Source organism: Pseudorasbora parva, chromosome 5 (assembly GCF_024679245.1).
Source record: "Pseudorasbora parva isolate DD20220531a chromosome 5, ASM2467924v1, whole genome shotgun sequence".
Lineage (NCBI taxonomy): Eukaryota > Metazoa > Chordata > Actinopteri > Cypriniformes > Gobionidae > Pseudorasbora > Pseudorasbora parva.
The window spans coordinates 21,559,046-21,577,802 of record NC_090176.1 but is presented as its reverse complement, the minus strand read 5'-3'; the positions used below and the strand labels follow the sequence as shown (position 1 = coordinate 21,577,802).

General features: G+C 36.7%; 1 protein-coding gene across 3 annotated transcripts; it reads left to right on the top strand.

Moving 5' to 3' along the window:
* Positions 1 to 4,189: 4,189 nt before the first annotated feature.
* dnajb2 (DnaJ heat shock protein family (Hsp40) member B2) lies at positions 4,190 to 17,730 on the top strand. 3 transcript variants are annotated; one of them, XM_067443500.1, is made up of 11 exons: positions 4,190 to 4,481; positions 5,064 to 5,150; positions 6,182 to 6,291; positions 6,410 to 6,463; positions 6,537 to 6,653; positions 9,935 to 10,027; positions 11,746 to 11,863; positions 12,092 to 12,162; positions 13,968 to 14,225; positions 16,957 to 17,015; positions 17,306 to 17,730. In XM_067443500.1, the coding sequence occupies exons 2-10, from the start codon at positions 5,086 to 5,088 to the stop codon at positions 16,983 to 16,985; spliced, it is 915 nt and encodes a 304-aa protein (XP_067299601.1). In that variant the 5' UTR covers positions 4,190 to 4,481; positions 5,064 to 5,085; the 3' UTR covers positions 16,986 to 17,015; positions 17,306 to 17,730. The 3 variants fall into 3 exon arrangements, with proteins under 3 accessions (XP_067299601.1, XP_067299599.1, XP_067299600.1); XM_067443498.1 differs by lacking the exons at positions 16,957 to 17,015; positions 17,306 to 17,730 and having other exon boundaries at positions 4,190 to 4,480; positions 5,062 to 5,150; positions 13,968 to 16,569; XM_067443499.1 differs by lacking the exons at positions 9,935 to 10,027; positions 16,957 to 17,015; positions 17,306 to 17,730 and having other exon boundaries at positions 13,968 to 16,569.
* Positions 17,731 to 18,757: the final 1,027 nt, after the last annotated feature.

Here is an 18,757-nt window from a genome sequence, read left to right as displayed (position 1 = left end):
TAAGACAGTGTTATGGTCATTACTGATTATTATTTTAACATTTTTTATTTATATATGTTCTTTAAATAACAAATTTATTAAAGATTCTTTATTGAATAAATTACTTTCATATTTAAAGGTGTAAAGTGTATTAATCTGTTATAGCAAGTCACAACTTGTAAAGGATTCCGTAATAAACAATTTGTATGACAATTAAGTGCTAAAGCCCTGAAAAAAATTAATCATCATAATGGCAATTATTTATTAGACAATTAGGCATAATTGTCAGCCATATTTCATAATCTTGACAGCCCTACACATGGAGTATCAAACAGCATGGCCTATGTATGTATAGCTTTCTCTATATACCATATATTGTTTCAGTTTGTAGAGCAAGGTTTGTTTTGCACATTGTTGTGTAGTTATGACGTTTCTTGTGATTGTCAGTGCATTATTATACAGTTCCTAGGTTGTTCTAAGTGGGGTTTTTTTGCGCTTTGCTACATGGTTGTCCAGATGTGTCTATGGTTGTTTGTGTGGTTTCTTGAGTGTTGACATGCGTTTGCCTTGCAAAGGTTTTCTGCACGGGATGGTTGCTTTGCGGTTGCTGGACGCTTCTGAGTGTTTTTTTTTAATGCATTGGTTCGTGGTTGTCAGGCTGTTTCGAGTGGCTGGTTGTTAAAGTAGGTTAGGGTCTCTCACACGGTTTGCAGCTTGACGTGCTGTAAGGGCTTGTTTGCATCAGTGATGCTGAGAGCTACGCCACTGGTCCTTCACGACTACTGGTAGGGTCAGCCATAGATAGTGGACAGGTCTCAGCTGAGATGTCAGATGAAGACAAACCACCAGTTTCTACTAAAGATTGACCTGATGTTCCTGAAAGAAGATTGTTGATTGTTAAAGTCCCACTGAACCAGAAGTAGCGAGTGAGTTTTTTTTTCAGTGCTGTGACGTATTTCCAAGTGAAACGGAATATTGGAACAGAGGGCAGAGTTTTACTTCAGCGCTCCTCCTCTCTATCTCGTGCTCATAGCAGATGGAAGGTAGAGGGGAGTGATTACGCATTTTAAACCGCAAGCCATCAAACTGACATCATCTGAGAAGGAATGCCGTTTCCAGACCGGAAGTAACTTCAGATTTTGATTAAAGATTACTACAGCAAACCATTTTTTTTGTGTATTAACTTTCATGGATTAATTGTTCACCCTAGGACCTGTAATATGTGCTAACAAAGTAAATAAGGTCGATTTTGATTTCATGAGGACTTTAACATCAGAATTACCTGCATGGAAGAAAATTCTGATTACTGATTATTTATACAGGCCGTATTCATTCTTTAGTTTGTAACAGCAATCAACCAATCAAATTTAAGGACCGGTAATTATATTATACATCCTTTTTTAAATGTTTCTATATGTGTTATAAACATGAAATAAAATCTCTTCTGAAATTACTTATAAACTTAGGCACATGATCACAAATATGGTTGGGTTAGGGTGAACTACATTTACTATTACAGAATACCATCATTATAATCATTATAGTAATTTTAACTTTTAAATTAACCTAATTAAAAAAGCCACTTTTTAATGCCCGCTTGTGCAGCAATAATCGATTAAATAAAAACTAGTGCTTAGTTTAAAATATTTAATAAAGATTAAAGACATCAATGTGCCGTCAGGGTTTAATCTGGATTTGTCTGTTTTTTTTTACTCATGGATTTTGTTACTATTCGCAAGCATTATAATATGACTGTCAGACTGCAACAGTTGGAGTTAAAAAACTTTTTTTTTTCTACTAAAGAAACAAAGTCACCTATATCTTGGATTCTGGGGGTGAGCAGGTAATTAAACATCAAAAAAAAAAATCGTGTTCATTCATGATGAGTGTAATCTTACTCCTGCTGCGTTTGTGACACTCACTCAGCGGCTAAATCACAATATATTGAACAGACACCCTCAGTTTTTAATTGAAGTGTCTGATCTCCAACTGAACTGATTTTATGAAGATGAACGGTGGTGTGAAAGCAGAGCCGGCCCAGCCACTAAGCGACCCTTGCAATTGCAAAGGGCCCCGTGGCCTGCAGAGGGCCCCCTAGAGAGTGCACGCACCTCCTCATCTGTTTGGGGAGGTGTTTATTATACTTGAAGCGCAGACTGGGTGCAGGCGTGATGAGACGTCATGCTCGGCCAGATTCGCCTCGAGCTTCTTCGGTTGCGGAGCCGCACGCTAAGTTACAAAATTTTATGTGCACACCGCCAAGCGAAATTGGGTCTCGCGCACTCCTCGTTGACGCAATTTTTGCCGCGCTCGTGCGGACGCGTCAAGTATAAACAAGGCTTAAAGCTACACTGAAGTTGGCCGTTTGAGAAATGCAAGTTAATTTTTCAGTTCAATATTTGTGTCTAAAAAAGGCACATAAGTTCCTGTAGAGATAGCAATACACATTCTCCTTTTTTTTGCCAAATAAATGAAAGCATGTCTGTCTTTCTCTTGCTGTATCAAAATCTCACCTAGCTTTCCTCAGAGATAGTCAAGTTCAGTTTGTGCATGATTACATGATATAACAATTGTGTTAATACTGTATCCTGAATTGTGGATAAGTAAGCTATATATCATATTATGCTGAAGTAAATTTCTGGAGTGTTAACAAGTAAAAGCAAAAACAACAACAACGACCGTACAGAACTTAAAAACCGTGACCCTAAAGCCGTGATACGAACCGAACCGTGGCTTTTGTGAACCGTGCCACCCCTAATGTGTACCTAAAGCAGTTTTCATCCATTTTATTTATTGCTTTTGGTATTTATTCAAGTGTATTTTTTGTTAACAGACTGAGAGTCCATTGCTTTTCTTGTTTTTTGGTTGTTTTGTTAATTTATTGTTGATATTTAAAATGTTTTCCGTATCAGAGTCTTTAGAGATAAAAGTTTATTAATCTTTAAAAAAGGTGTACCTGCATTATTATGCCATTATCATTATTTTAGATGAAAATGGGTTTAGAACGAAAAATCTTATCATTTATCGCATATTATCGCAATAATTTCTTGACCAATTTCTTGTCCAGCAAAATTTGTTATCTTGTGCTGTTTTTGCCTTTTAAACTCTGGTGTCAATTAAAAATGTTTCTTTGATGGTCAGTAAAAATCACTTTATCAGTCTTTTTATTCAGCAAGTTCATCCGTGTGTGTTCATTGCACTGCACTGCCATTCAGCTCAGTGGTATCATAATTTTCCTGTTAGACATCAAACATGGAACTCAACTCAAGAACTCAAGGTCTTTTATTGATGTTCTGTACATGTTACCACATAAGAACGAAATACGTACTCAGGACCAGCAGCGTAAAAAAAAGATAATTATCATACAGTAGGCTATACATAGAATAATTAAAACATAATTTAATAGACTACAAAATTTTAAAGTAACATAGTAGATATATGTACAGTATAGTTATAAGGTAGTCATTGCTTTTCTTTAGGCCTTACTTAAAACGGTCAAGGGCCTCCAACCAAATTTTGCTTAGGGCCCCCAAAGGTCTAGGGCCGGCTCTGTGTGAAAGTTATCCAGTAGCGGTGGCTTTGGGAGCGGCCTCACAGGGTCGCGAAGCATTCTGGGAATTGTTGTCTTTCATCCCCATGAGCCAAAAATATTATTTTCTTTTCTCAGTGTAGAAAGCACCAAATTCAAAAATAATTTCACATTTCTACTACATTAATTACCTAGTTTAAATACAGATTCATCTTCCCAGCGCTGAAGTACCCCTTTTATTGGTTTTACAGGTTTGGAAAGACATGACTTGTCACATGAGGGTGAGTAATTAATACCAGAATTTTAATTGCTGGGTGAATTAACCCTTTAAATAGCATATCATGCATTACACGACATATGTATTTTTTAATAATACTTTTAGCAGTCATTTAATTTAAAAATGTTAACTTATTAACTTAAAAGTCCACCTGTCAGATTTTTAATGTGGGCTCGTTTTTAAGGGCATTTGTTATAGTACAATCCGTTAAGTATTTTTAGCCTACAATGATGCGCTATCTTTGTTTAAAACAAATGTATTAATATAGCCTAGTTCGTTTTGATTCGTGCCTGTTGTGCTGCCATTTCTGTACACATGGCTCTGTAGTGGGCGGGGCCCGTGACGTAAACAAACAGGCATGTTCTAGAGACGACGAGGAGGCACTGTTTTTCTTTTTTCTGCAGCTCAGCTGATCTTGACGCACCGATTTCGCAGCAGAGGGCGAAGGACAGACACACATATAGAAGTTGAGTATCAGTTACGCGCTGAAGTAATGAAGCCCGGTGGGCCAACGGTAAGTGGGTGATTCTGACGGAATTCCGTACTCGGGCGTACGTTAAAACAGCGTCAGTTCCTGTGATCAGCGTCTTGGGAGTCGGAACCTAGAGTCGCTCCCGTACGTGGCTTCACCCGAGATTATCTCAGTCCTGTTTACAGAAGCAAGGCTCCTCCTGGCTGGATATACTTCTAAAAAAGGTAAAAGTTATTCTAATAGCGGCCATAGGGATCATCGGTGCTCTAAAATGCTGTATTTATATGGAGTTGTGTGTGTCTCTGATGATCACGCGTGTTTCAGCTGCACCAGCTGTCAGTGGTCATATGGCTCACCCACACAAATCGCTTTTTAACTTTGGGCTTGAAATAACATCACATTGTGTCCGGTTTCCAGAGTTCCAGACATGGGCAGGCCAGAGTCCAGGGGAATGCCAGTCTAAATTCAGTCTATTAATCTAAGTCCAGCAGTTTGTGATGAACTCTCATCAACAGCAACAGTTTATTGATCTGTTGTCATTCATAACACTGTATTTGGATAAAACATTACAAAAGTGAAAATGCCTCTAATTTTTAAAAGTTGTTAAAACAAACCCTTAACAAGTGATGCATTAAAATGATGGCTTAACCGATCAATATTGCCTCGTCAAGAACACAGGGTATGACCCAATTTGTTGCTACTGTGTGTTTGTCATTTTAAGTGGCATGCAGGGTTTTAGAAATACTTCTTGACACATTCTGGTGATTTGTAATGAGGTCATTGACTCATTACTGTTTGAATAACAGGTGCACTACATTGAAGGCCGCAATGGTGGATTACTATGATGTTTTGGGAGTGTCACGAAATGCTTCTCCAGATGACATCAAGAAAGCGTAAGTTAAAACTGCCTTCACTTATCAGTAGCTTGCAGTATGGGATGGCCTGTGGCTTTGTTGCTATTGTATGTTACTAAATTAGTCTCTTTAACAGATGAAAGTGAAGAATCAAGTATTTGAGACTTACTGTTTACCTAAATAAAGTATCCATCAACAGTGCTCTACCATTTAAAAGTTTGGGGTTGGTAAGATGTATGTTTTTGAAAGTCTTATGAAAGTCTTATGAAATTTTATTACAATTTTAATATTCATTTGAATATTTTAAAGTTGAATTATTCCCGTGATGCCTGAAGCTAAATTTTCAGCATTACTTCAGTTTTAAGTGTCACATGATCTTTCAGAAATCATTCTAATATGTTGATTTGATGCTCGGCTGTGCTGCTATATATATATATATATATATATATATATATATATATATATATATATATATATACATATATATATATATATATATATATATTTCTTTTTTTATAAACCCCAAACTGTTTAGTTTTTGGTAGTTTTGAATATATATTACAACCAAAGGAAGTTATTCAACTTAATGTCATGACATCTTATTCTGCCAGTTTGCTGTGGTCTATTGTTCAAACTATTTTTTAATTTTTGACACAATAGTTCTACTGATAGATTTACAGTTTTGCCACTAATTGGACTATTGAAATTATTCATTTTCTGATTTTTCTTCAAATAAAGTACAATGATCGAGCTTATATACCTGAATTGAAAAAGGGGGCACGGGGCATTAATACAGGAGTCGGGACATTTTAAAACATTTGAAATTGTTTTTTTTTTTTAAACGTTACCGTATTATTGAACAAAATTTAGAATTTTTTGGTGAAGGATGCTAATAAGAAAATAGGATTCACTATGTCAGTCTAGTGCATATTTATAAAACGCCACTGAAGGACGTAAGAATGTGTCCCACAGTATGTGATTGGCATCTGAACCTATATGTCACTTCATCACAATCTTGAGATGCCAGTCAAGCTAAGTTTACTTAACTCTTTATTTATGTGTGTATACAGTTACAGGAAACTGGCTCTGCGGTGGCACCCGGACAAAAACCCAGACAACAAGGAAGAGGCAGAGAAAAAATTCAAGGAGATAGCAGAGGCCTATGAAGTTCTTTCAGACAGTAGGACACTGGAAATGTTAACTACAATGTTATTAATGGTTAAAGCACTTGTTATGAAAGGATTAGGTTACGTTGGGTGTTACATTTCACAGTTCTTTTTTTTTTTCAAATTTCCTAGAAAGCAAACGCGATGCATATGACAGATACGGTAGATCGGACATGCCAAGCTCAGGTGAGGAGAACTTTACACTGCCTGATACTGTCTTGCTGTTACATGTGCTTATGTGAGGTCTTATGTTTTATAGGCTCTGGTAGTTCTTCATTTCCTGATGACTTTCCAGGATTCACCTTCACATTCCGCAACCCAGATGAGGTGTTTCGAGATTTCTTCGGAGGGCAGGACCCATTCGCTGACTTCTTTGGTGGGTTCTCAAGGAGTTAAGGCCCATTCACAACAAGGACTACAGGTCCTTCTCAAAAAATTAGCATATTGTGATAAAAGTTCATTATTTCCCATAATGTAATGATAAAAATTAAACTTTCATATATTTTAGATTCATTGCACACCAACTGAAATATTTCAGGTCTTTTATTGTTTTAATACTGATGATTTTGGCATACAGCTCATGAAAACCCAAAATTCAATTTCATCTCAAAAGATTAGCATATCATGAAAAGGTTCTCTAAACGAGCTATTGACCTAATCATCTAAATCAACTAATTAACTCTAAACACCTGCAAAAGATTCCCGAGGCTTTTAAAAACTCCCAGCCTGGTTCATTACTCGAAACCGCAATCATGGGTAAGACTGCCGACCCGACCCTGTCCAGAAGGTCATCATTGACACCCTCGAGCAAGAGGATAAGACACAGAAAGAAATTTCTGAACTAATAGGCTGTTCCCAGAGTGCTGTATCAAGGCACCTCAGTGGGAAGTCTGTGGGAAGGAAAAAGTGTGGCAAAAAATGCTGCACAACGAGAAGAGGTGACCAGACCCTGAGGAAAATTGTGGAGAAGGACCGATTCCAGACCTTGGGGGACCTGCGGAAGCAGTGGACTGAGTCTGGAGTAGAAACATCCAGATCCACCGTGCACAGGCGTGTGCAGGAAATGGGCTACAGGTGCCGCATTCCCCAGGTCTAGCCACTTTTGAACCAGAAACAGCGGCAGAAGCGCCTGACCTGGGCTACAGAGAAGCAGCACTGGACTGTTGCTCAAATTTTGCATGTCATTCGGAAATCAAGGTGCAGAATCTGGAGGAAGACTGGGGGGAAGGAAATGCCAAAATGCCTGAAGTCCAGTGTCAAGTACCCACAGTCAGTGATGGTCTGGGGTGCCATGTCATCTGCTGGTGTTGGTCCACTCTGTTTTATCAAGGGCAGGGTCAATGCAGCTAGCTATCAGGAGATTTTGGAGCACTTCATGCTTTCGTCTACTGAAAAGCTTTATGGAGATGAAGATTTCGTTTTTCAGCACGGCACGACCTGGCACCTGCTCACAGTGCCAAAACCACTGGTAAATGGTTTACTGACCATGGCATTACTGTGCTCAATTGGCCTGCCAACTCTCCTGACCTGAACCCCATAGAGAATCTGTGGGATATTGTGAAGAGAAAGTTGAGAGGCGCAAGACCCAACACTCTGGATGAGCTTAAGGCCGCTATCGAAGCATCCTGGGCCTCCATAACACCTCAGCAGAGCCACAGGCTGATCGCCTCCATGCCACGCCGCATTGAAGCAGTCATTTCTGCAAAAGGATTCCCGACCAAGTATTGAGTGCATAACTGAACATAATTATTTGAAGGTTGACTTTTTTTGTATTAAAAACATTTTCTTTTATTGGTCGGATGAAATATGCAAATTTTTTGAGATAGGAATTTGGGGTCTTCATAAGCTGTATGCCAAAATCATCAGTATTAAAACAATAAAAGACCTGAAATATGAAAGTTTAATTTTTATCATTACATTATGGAAAATAATGAACTTTTATCACAATATGCTAACTTTTTGAGAAGGACCTGTAACTATAATGATAAAGACGCAGTTCTAACAGTCATTCAAATCCCTTACCTTATGGTCAAAATGACCCAAAGCCCTAAAACTATGTTTTTGGTCCAGAAAGCTTATCATTTAATTTTTATAATATTTTTTGCTTTTTTATGTTATTTACCTTTAATGGTGTCATATGATGCTGTTTCTTGTTTTAAGTTTTAATTATATAGCTGTTAATTAACAATCTGCAGAGTTACAAAGTCTCAAACCCAAAGAGTTTTTTTTTTTTAAATTTAAAGCTTAGCCGCACCTTCCTAAAATGCTTCTTTCAAACATACCAGTCTTACGTGGGGGCATTGTTAGTTTCAAAACAGCGGTCAAATGTATACGCAAAGAAAAAAGGTGTCACTTTTATTCTCATTGTGTTACCGCCAACTGTATTTTCTGTTTCGAAAGCCAAAATACTTTATTTGGCCTTCCAAAAGAGGACACTTTTAGAAAGCAGTGGTTATGCTTTAGTTACAACACCGTTCTAGAACAGTACAACCCGAATATTCAACTGTGTGCCGGACATTTTTCGAAAGAAAAAGAACCTGAACTTGGGAGAGTACAAGGTCGGCTGTGCCCAAAGGCTGATTCTAAAAAGTGAGGAATTCCATCTTTGCAAGTAACGTTACAGTCTGGCGCTTATGATTCACAGACACAGCCTGTAACAGCCTTTTTTAATCTAAAACCACATAATCACATTGCATTAAATCAAATACACAAAATAATGTTATTTTTCGAACAGTCATATGACCCCTTTAAATTAATGGATATTATCAATAAATAAACTTTCAACTTAAATTCAAAATAGCTCTCCGATACATTAAAAAACAGCTGAAAATATCTCACATCAGGACATTTTGGGTGTCTCTGCTGGAAAAAAACATCCTATTCCATGACTCTTGCCACTAGATGGCCTTATAGCTTTATGAAGCAAATAATCTGTTCTGCCTGGGTCCTAAAGGCAGTTTTTGAGTTTACCTCTTCAGTATGCATTCAAATACACATGTAGACAATATAAAATCATTTTTTGGTCATTTTAGCATTTTTAGGCTTTTCTGTGTTTATATACTGATTTTTTTTTTTTTTTTTTTACACAACCAAACAAACTTCTGGAATCCAATAAAAAAAAAATTGGATCAAAATATGCTGATTTTGAATTCTGCTTGTATACCGGTGCATGTTTTTTTTTTTTAAATCTCTGTCAGAATTTCCCTTACAGCAGTTGTTCTCAGCCAAGCCAGAGGGGTCTCAGCAGACTTCCAGAGGGCCCCAAAAATGTTGTAAAATTATAGTTACATTAAAGGAATAGTTCTCCCAAAAATCTAAATTCTATCATTTACTCGCCCTCAACTTATTCCAAACCTATATGATTTTCTTTCTTCTGCTGAACAGAGAAGCTATTTTGAAGACTGTTGGTAACCAAACAGTTGATGGACACCATTGACTTCCATAGTATGGGGAGGAGGGGATGCCCATCAACTGTTTGGTTACTGACATTTGTCTATTTGTCATCATACTTTTGAAATGCATATCAGCATATATAAAAGGGCCCTCGAATATAGTCTCAGACAAAGTCAAAAAGGTTGAGAACTGCCTCAATCTCGTACCATTCCCCCTTACCTTACCCTCCTTAGCCCTCTCACATTTTTCTACACTTGCCCATAGATGATTTCCCGTTTGGTGGAGTGCACAGTGGGTTTCACAGCTCCTCCTCCAGGCTTGGGCCCAGTCGGTTCTTCTCCTTCCCCTCAGCAAATGGTTGGTTTTTAAATTTTAAAATTTGGTTTTATTTATTTTTTTAATATAATTATTGCATATGTGTTCAGTCTCCAAGATTAATACTTAAAGGTGCCCTAGAATTAAATTTTGAATTAACCTTGCCATGGTGAAATAATAAGAGTTCAGTACATGGACATCACATACTGTGAGTCTCAAACATCATTGCCTCCTACTACTACTATGTAAATCACGTGAAACCAAAACACCACTGAAAAAAAAGTGCTTCTCGCAAGCATTGGGGATAATTTATATGCACGCCCCCAACATTTGCATCTGTCCAAACATGTGCATTGTCAGGCGGAACTGACGGAGGACACCCTTCATACTTTCATGGACACACTTCATGTTCCAGGCTGTGCAGGAGACTTTTCTACCCTTCCCACAGATAAAAAATGTCAACAGCCATGGTTGATGTTTATAATCCGATACCACAACAGTTTAATTCAAGATCGTTCGTTTGTTCGGCCCATTCCAAGCAAGCTTTGCTCGGCGTCTTAAACTGAAGAAAGTGGCAATTACAACATTAAACTATTTCTGATTACATTGAAAATTTCTTGATAGCATTGTCTAGAAAACACAAGATGATAATAGTAATAATAGGAAACACGAAGTACCATACAAACCTAAATAGTGTGTCTAATGACAAAATACAACCGTAGATACTTTGCTTAGATCGTTCACTAGCAAACGTCACCTTTTCCCCCATATAAGTTAAAACGATAGTCATTTGACAAGGCTATTCATTTTGTAAAAATATAAGTTATATATTTATATTTTGGAGAACTGAAGTATGGTGTTTGCTATGATGTTTTTGCCTATTTGTATTTCAGATTAGGCTACATCACAGTCACTGCGTTACGTAAGCCTTAATTGTGACTAAAGTTATATAAACATGCAATATCATTGACAAAAAAAGACAAGTCTAAAATGTAGACTGAATGACACTTTAAGCAGAACATCTCAAATGGAGATTGATAAAATGCAGCTTGCTTGTTTATTGGTGTTTTCAGATCATCCGCGTGAGAGAGCTTGTGTGCATACAGTTACCAGATTGGACATGTTTAGGTAAAACACCGGATAGTTTACGTGTTCTTTTCACAGAAAAGTTCTGTTTGAGGGATTTAAATTACTGAAATCTGGCAACCGCACGAACGCTCTCTCTCTCTCTCGCGCGGATGATCTGAAAAGACCAATAAACAAGTAAGCTGCATTTTATCAATCTTCATTTGAGATGTTTTGCTTAGTGTTATTTAGTCTGTGTTCTGTCAGGACTCACAAGCCGCTTTACTGAACTGCTTTGAGCTGCTGAAATAAGCCAATGAGAGTAGAGCTCAACATTAATATTCATGACCCTTCCAAATAAGGCAAAAACATAGCATTACATCCTAGGTACAATTTATAGGGTTGTAAATGGACCTGTAAAACTGTATCTGGACCATTTTTGCCCTTAAATAAGCCGCATACCCTCTGTAGATATCGGCGAACAATTTAACATAGTTTCAAATCATTCTAGGGCACCTTTAATTTAGATTAACTTTGCTGCATATGCATAACATTGATGACAACTTGGTAAAAAAAAGTTTTCTGTTGTATATTTGGACCATGGCATGTTGTTGATATGACAAAAGTACTAGTCACTTTATGAGAATTGTATTTTCAATTCCTTAAAAGCTTTTGTTTGTATTTTTTATTAACAGCTGACTTTACCTCCTTCTCTTCTTCAATGGGTGGGCTGGGCAGCATGGGAGGAGCAAACTTCAAGTCTGTTTCTACTTCCACCCGCATTGTTAATGGAAAACGTCTCACCACAAAAAAGTCAGTTTGCTTCTCTTTATAGTGATTTTGTCTGCTGTTACCTTGCTCCATATGTACAATTTAACAATGTTATACACTGTCTTTATTTGAAATCAGTGATGTATGACAGTAAATCCTGCAGATTAAAGAGAAGCAGTTTTGACTAAAATAGTAATTTAAATACAATTGGTGTAGAATATATATTTTGTTTTTTGTGATAAACATTAAACATTACATTTCTTCCCTCAGGATCAGAGAAAATGGCCAGGAGAGAACAGAGGTTGAGGAGGATGGGGTTCTAAAAACTGTCCTCATCAATGGTAATTCAGTTTTTGCTGTTGTTTAATAATAATATTGGGCTGAGCCAAAAGGCAATCTCTGTACTTTTTGTGCATGAAAAATGTACCTTATTAACTTAGTCAGGATAAATCTGCCAAGGAAAGTAGATACATTTGCAGTCCTAATACTCATACACTACCATTAAAACATTTGGAATCAATAAACTTTTTAGTTTTTTGTAAATATTTTAGAATGATTTCTGAAGAATTATTTGACACGTTGAAACCTGACCATTCTCAGTAGTAACTGAGTTATGGTCTGGCAAAGCTTCATAGACAAATCATTTCCAAAGGGGCGTCACCAAGGGACGATGTTGTAAATGTAGACCAACTGAGAAACATCTGAGACGGCAATTCTCTGTTTGTGATTTCGAGGAAGATGTTGCAATGGCTTCTGAATACATCTCTGATTGACGGTCGAACAGAAAAAATCCAACTCTATTGCATTTGCTCCCGTTGTAAGGCATTTGTATTACAATTAGAACGCGATTTACATTTAAATGTATGCATTTGGCAGACACTTTTATCCAAAGCGTCTTACATTGCATTCAAGGTACACATTTTTACATTATTGTCAGTTCGTGCTTTCCCTGGAATCGAACCCATGACCTTTGCCTTTGCTTAGCGCCACGCTCACTGGTTGATTTTTGTTTTTTTGTTTTACATGATTACCAGATGTAGTGTGAGGAAATAAGCACAGAAAGACCAAATCCAGAGCTGCTGTGAGGTGTTAGCACATGATCACATTCCCCATCCTCCTCATCAAAGTAGCCGGTGTAATCCACATCTGGTAGCCGAGTGTTGTTCTTTGCTCAGATTTTAATGAAAAGGAAAAGTTTAAATCATTTAAAACAGACGCAATAGCTGATTTGAGTGATGTTCCGCGGCAGCATCCTACTTCACCCTTCACAGTCGATGCACTGTCGCCATCATGTAAAGCCCGCCCAAACGTTTCTAATTGGTGCCGTGATGTAGACAGATTAGAAAAAGGCTTGAATGGGCTCTTTGCCAAACTACTTGCAGAGCAAATCTAAATTAGCTGGAAGTTGTCTGGGTTTTCCCAGGCTAGTGACACTGAGTAACGATGCTGAAAATTCAGATTCAGATTTGCCAATAGAAAAAAGTTATTTTATTTTATTTTTTTATTTTTATATTTCATAATATTACTGTTTATTTCACAATCTTACTGTTTGATCAAATAATTGCAGTATTGGTGAACATAAAACTTTTTAATGTTCAAAAATATTTAAAAAAAACTTTTAAAGACAGCATATTGTAGGAAAAGCTGTTATGGTGTTTCCTGCACAGTGGTGTATGTATGTGTATATTTTATATTTTGGAGATGTTTTTAACTCAACAATCTTGTAGTATGGTGCTTATTTTTTTTTTAAATACATATTTATCTATAAACAAGCCTTACACTTGTTGTCTTCTCAATAACTATCTTGCTTTAAAGTTTTACGGATGTTTCCCTTTTGATACAGTGAAAACTAACAAATTATTCTTATTCATCCACTTGTCACTGTAGATTGCATGTTTTAAAGATTGTAGATTGCAAGTAAACCTCTAAACTTAAACCTCTAATTTAGGTATTCTCGCCAATTGTATATTAACATATTCCTGCAACAATTTATTTTCACAAATATTGGCTCAAAACATCAGCAGTAGATTTAGCAAATTCGTTACATTTTACGCCAGCTTCTTGCTTTTCAATATATGCAAATTCTTAATTTGTTGAGGAGTTGCTATAGAAGTGATCTGACATTCTGCTGTGTTTGTGTGTCTAGGTGTGGAGGATGAGATGGCTTTAGCTCTGGAACTGAGTCGTAGAGAGCAGTCCAGTCAGCCTCCCAGACAATCCCAACAGCCACTGCTGAACCCCCCCAACAACAGCTCTCCAAACCCCGCCTTACGATCCTTCAGCGCTGCCCCGTTCTACCACTGCCCTGTTGCCAGTGAAGACGAGGACGAAGACCTCCAGATGGCGCTGGCCTACAGCTTGTCGGAGATGGATGCCCAGCAGCGGGCAGAGGACATGATCTCAGGTGCTGGGGGAGGGAGGGTGAAGCAACCAGGTGATGGGAATGGGAAGGTAGCTGATCAAAAAAAAAAATATGAGAGAGAAGTAACGGATGATTCAGACCAAAGCACCCCCTCATCTCCAGAAGATATACTAACAGAACAGGGTCTAGCTAGGGGTTCAGAAAGTTTGCATCCAGAGAGTGTTGTACAGGATAAAGAGAGCATTAAAATTGCAGCCAATGGGACTAATGTGGTAAAGAAAAGGAGGAAGTGTCAGTGTGTGGTCTGTTAGAAAGACTGTGGAGAATAATCATGCTTGTGTGTGAAATAAGCAGTGTTAACCTTATGTTCTATCTATGGTTGTTTTTTTTATTCCTCCATAAAGTTTTGGGCTGTGCTTTAACCTACAGATTTGTCTCTTGTAGCAGGGCTTATGGCAGTGCACAAAATTGCTTTGTGAATTCATATTTTCTTGCCTCGAGGAATGAATAACGGGCACCAAAATGTGTTTATACTTTACAATAATAGGACATTTTATAGCAAGTTTGAAGGTACTGTATGCAATACTTCAGAATGTTCCTCATAACTGACAGATATCACTGAAATAGGTGTTTTGGGAGATCATTCGCCAGCCTTGACTTTGTAAGCTATAAAAATAATTGTTTTTTAGTTGACTTTTTTTTAGTATTTAGTTGATCAGAAACACTCTCTACCGTGCCTGTGAATCATTTGGATTGCTGGCATCAGGTTGGGTGTGGTTTTGGGATATTGGAGACCAGGCATATGGTAAAAGTTAGCATAATAATCACTTTGCACATTTAAATGAAATATTAACATTATTTTTTGCTGCCAAACAAAAGCTCCACTTACATTCTCATACAGATAAATGAAATTGCAAAAAAGTTGCTGCACTATGACTGGTACTGGTAATTCATTTGGGAGGACTCAAAATGACCAAAAATCACGATATTTCATATTGTAATTCACCTCCCTGTTTTTGTTTTTTGAAGAGGCCTTGGAAAACCTGGAAATATGAGCAATCCTACACGTTACAATAATACCTCATTTGTTAACAATAGTTAATGCATTAACTAACACAAACTAATCATGAGCAATATATTTTTACAGCATTTTTATCCTTTGTTAATGTTATTTAATAAACAGTTCCACGTTCATGTTAGTTCACTGTGCATTAACTAATGTTACCAGATCAAAATTTCGACCTTACAAATATTTTAGTAAATGTTGAGATTGGCATGAACTAACAGTGTTTATGAATCATAGTTCTTAATGAATGTAGTTAACAATGAAAGTAATACCATACAATCTTGTAAAATGCTCATTTTTATAATAAAAAAAAAAAAATTCTAGCTATGCCAAGCTCTAAAATACTTTATCGGATAAAAATTGTGAATATTTTTTATTAATCAAATCCTTATTCTTAAACTTTGACTGGGAAATTCTGAAAAAACAGCACCTTTGAATACTGTTGTGGACAATGGGGGAGTCAGAAAGTTTGAGAACCATGGATCTAGGCAAACTGAGAAGCTTTTCTCAGTATTGCAGAGCATTTTAATAGTAATCTTTCTGATTAGTTGGCATCCCATTCCCAGTGAACGCCCCATTTATTCTTCCAGAAGTGAAGTGCTCTATTTCATCAGTGTTTGCTATTGTTCCTTCTAGAAAGTTGATTGTCTGATTCTTGTCTGGATGCTTTCTGATTCAGAGGTACCTGTTGAATGTGAAGGTGAATTTTTTTGTAGATGGGGAAATTTTGTAAAAAGACAAAAGATATTCTGCCTCAGAGGGCTAATGTTTAGTAATTGCATAGTCAGACATGTAAGGGAATGTGGATCCAAAATGATCTCAGTTCATTGAATGTGCCAAATAACTGACTGACAATGACTCATCATTAGTTTTATACGCATCAGAATGATTCAGTATTGATATTTTGTTTGTGCCTTTTTTTGGTCAGGATTCAAATGCTTGGCTATTGTTGCCAGTGCTATTTCAAATGCCAGTTTGTGTATAATTTAGCCAAAGAAGCATATGATACTCTTTTTTTTAACTTGTTTGTGCAGTTTGTTTCAGCTTTGTGATACAAAACGAACAATCAAAACATTAATACATGAACACTAAACAAAGTGAATGTGATGCTATGTGAATATTACTGAAGAAAATGATGTAAATCGCAAAGGAATAAAGTAATTTACACACCACTACTATTCACATTTGAACAGAATTCAGAGGACATATTCAGTCCTCAGACAGTGCCATTTAAATGATGCAAATTGCTATTAAATGCTGTTTCAGTCATTGTTAACATGTTGTTGCTAATATGAAGAACAATAAACTGTATTAAATCAGGTCTGCTCATAAGAATTCATTTTTAAGTATTTTTGATGGACTGCTAATTTTATCCATTTGCTTTTTTCTGATATAACTGTCTTTATTAAAACTATTATGCCTTTTTAAATCAAGATTTATATATATATATATATATATATATATATATATATATATATATATATATATATATATATATATATATATATATATATATATATATATATATAAATAAATATTACAGCTGAGAGGCCTTGCATTATATTAGGTTGAATGGTTTTTATTTTCCTTGCTGATTGACGGTCCGACATTCATGAGTTGCATTTGTAAACCTCATTTGCATTTATTATGTTTAGGATTTTGTTTTTCCTGGTCTTTTTACCTGACTCATTCTCCCTGCCATTACAGAATCCGACTTCCAGGCCTTCACAGGCTGACCTGTGGCTGTGACCCCTCTTACCCCAGAGGTAAAATGTAGTGTAGACGTCTCTGCAATTGTTCATGACTTAAGCATAGTTTTTAGATCTTATCCCCATGCATTTGTGTATAGAGTTTGCTGCTCCTGCTGTAGCTCATGCAGTATTCCAGGAACATATTGATTCATTTGTGCATAAAAATTTGAGTACACTCAAAATAGCAAAAAATCCTCTGTTTAATTAGTCTCACTTTCATTATTCTGTGTAGTTGTAATTCACAAAACACAATAAGGGACTGTGAGGCAAAACTAATATTGCATTCATCCATCTGCTCTTAACAGGTGAAGCATTTCCCAGTGCTCTGCTCTTCTCTCTCTCTCTCTCTCTCTCTCTCTCTGTCTATCTGTCTCTCTCTGTCTCTCTCTCTCTGTCTGTCTGCCTGGCTCACCTGCTGCTCAGACCCTTTTCAAAGTTTTATTTGGAAAAGAAATCCCAGGCAACACTACATAAAGGTCAATAATGTACGTGCTAAGTATGCATGTGTGTTTATGTGAGCCTTGGAGAGGGAATACTGGATACATTTTTATATATAAATAATATTTATGGCCTGCACTAATTAAATATGTGAGCTCATGAACAAGTTCAAGTGTCTTAAGGACAAGTTTTTCTTTCAAAATGCTTCAAACCTACAATGAATGTATAGTTGCACTTGAAATGCTATATTTGAGAATATAAAATCTTCACAACTAATGAAAAAGGTTTATGATTTATTCTGTTCAATTTTAATTAAAATGCCTGTATTTCATAAACAATTCTGTAGTGTTTATATATATATATATATATATATATATATATATATATATATATATATATATATATATATATATATATATATATAAAGTACATGCGTACATACAGGTCCTTCTAAAAAAAAATAGCATATGTGATAAAAGTTCATTATTTTCCATAATGTAATGATAAAAATTAAACTTTCATATATTTTAGATTCATTGCACACCAACTGAAATATTTCAGGTCTTTTATTGTTTTAATACTGATGATTTTGGCATACAGCTCATGAAAACCCAAAATTCCTATCTCAAAAAATTAGCATATCATGAAAAGGTTCTCTAAACGAGCTATTGACCTAATCATCTGAATCAACTAATTAACTCTAAACACCTGCAAAAGATTCCTGAGGCTTTTAAAAACTCCCAGCCTGGTTCATTACTTTATTATATTCAAATCATAGCTATCAAAATCCAGTGTTCGGCACTTTGCGTACGTGAGTTTTTGTTGTAGATGTCTGTCTTACAGCTCTTACAGGTTTTTGGCCTTGTCTGTTCCGTTGCTTCTATTACTCTCCCCTTTTTTGTAAGTCGCTTTGGATAAAAGCGTCTGCTAAATGATTAAATGTAAATGTATTCAAAACCGCAATCATGGGTAAGACCGCCGACCCGACCCTGTCCAGAAGGCCATCATTGACACCCTTGAGCAAGAGGATAAGACACAGAAAGAAATTTCTGAACGAATAGGCTGTTCCCAGAGTGCTGTATCAAGGCACCTCAGTGGGAAGTCTGTGGGAAGGGAAAAGTGTGGCAAAAAACGCTGCACAACGAGAAGAGGTGACCGGACCGGAAGATTGTGGAGAAGGGCCGATTCCAGACCTTGGGGGACCTGCGGAAGTCCAGTGTCAAGTACCCACAGTCAGTGATGGTCTGGGGTGCCATGTCAGCTGCTGGTGTTGGTCCACTCTGTTTTATCAAGGGCAGGGTCAAAGCAGCTAGCTATCA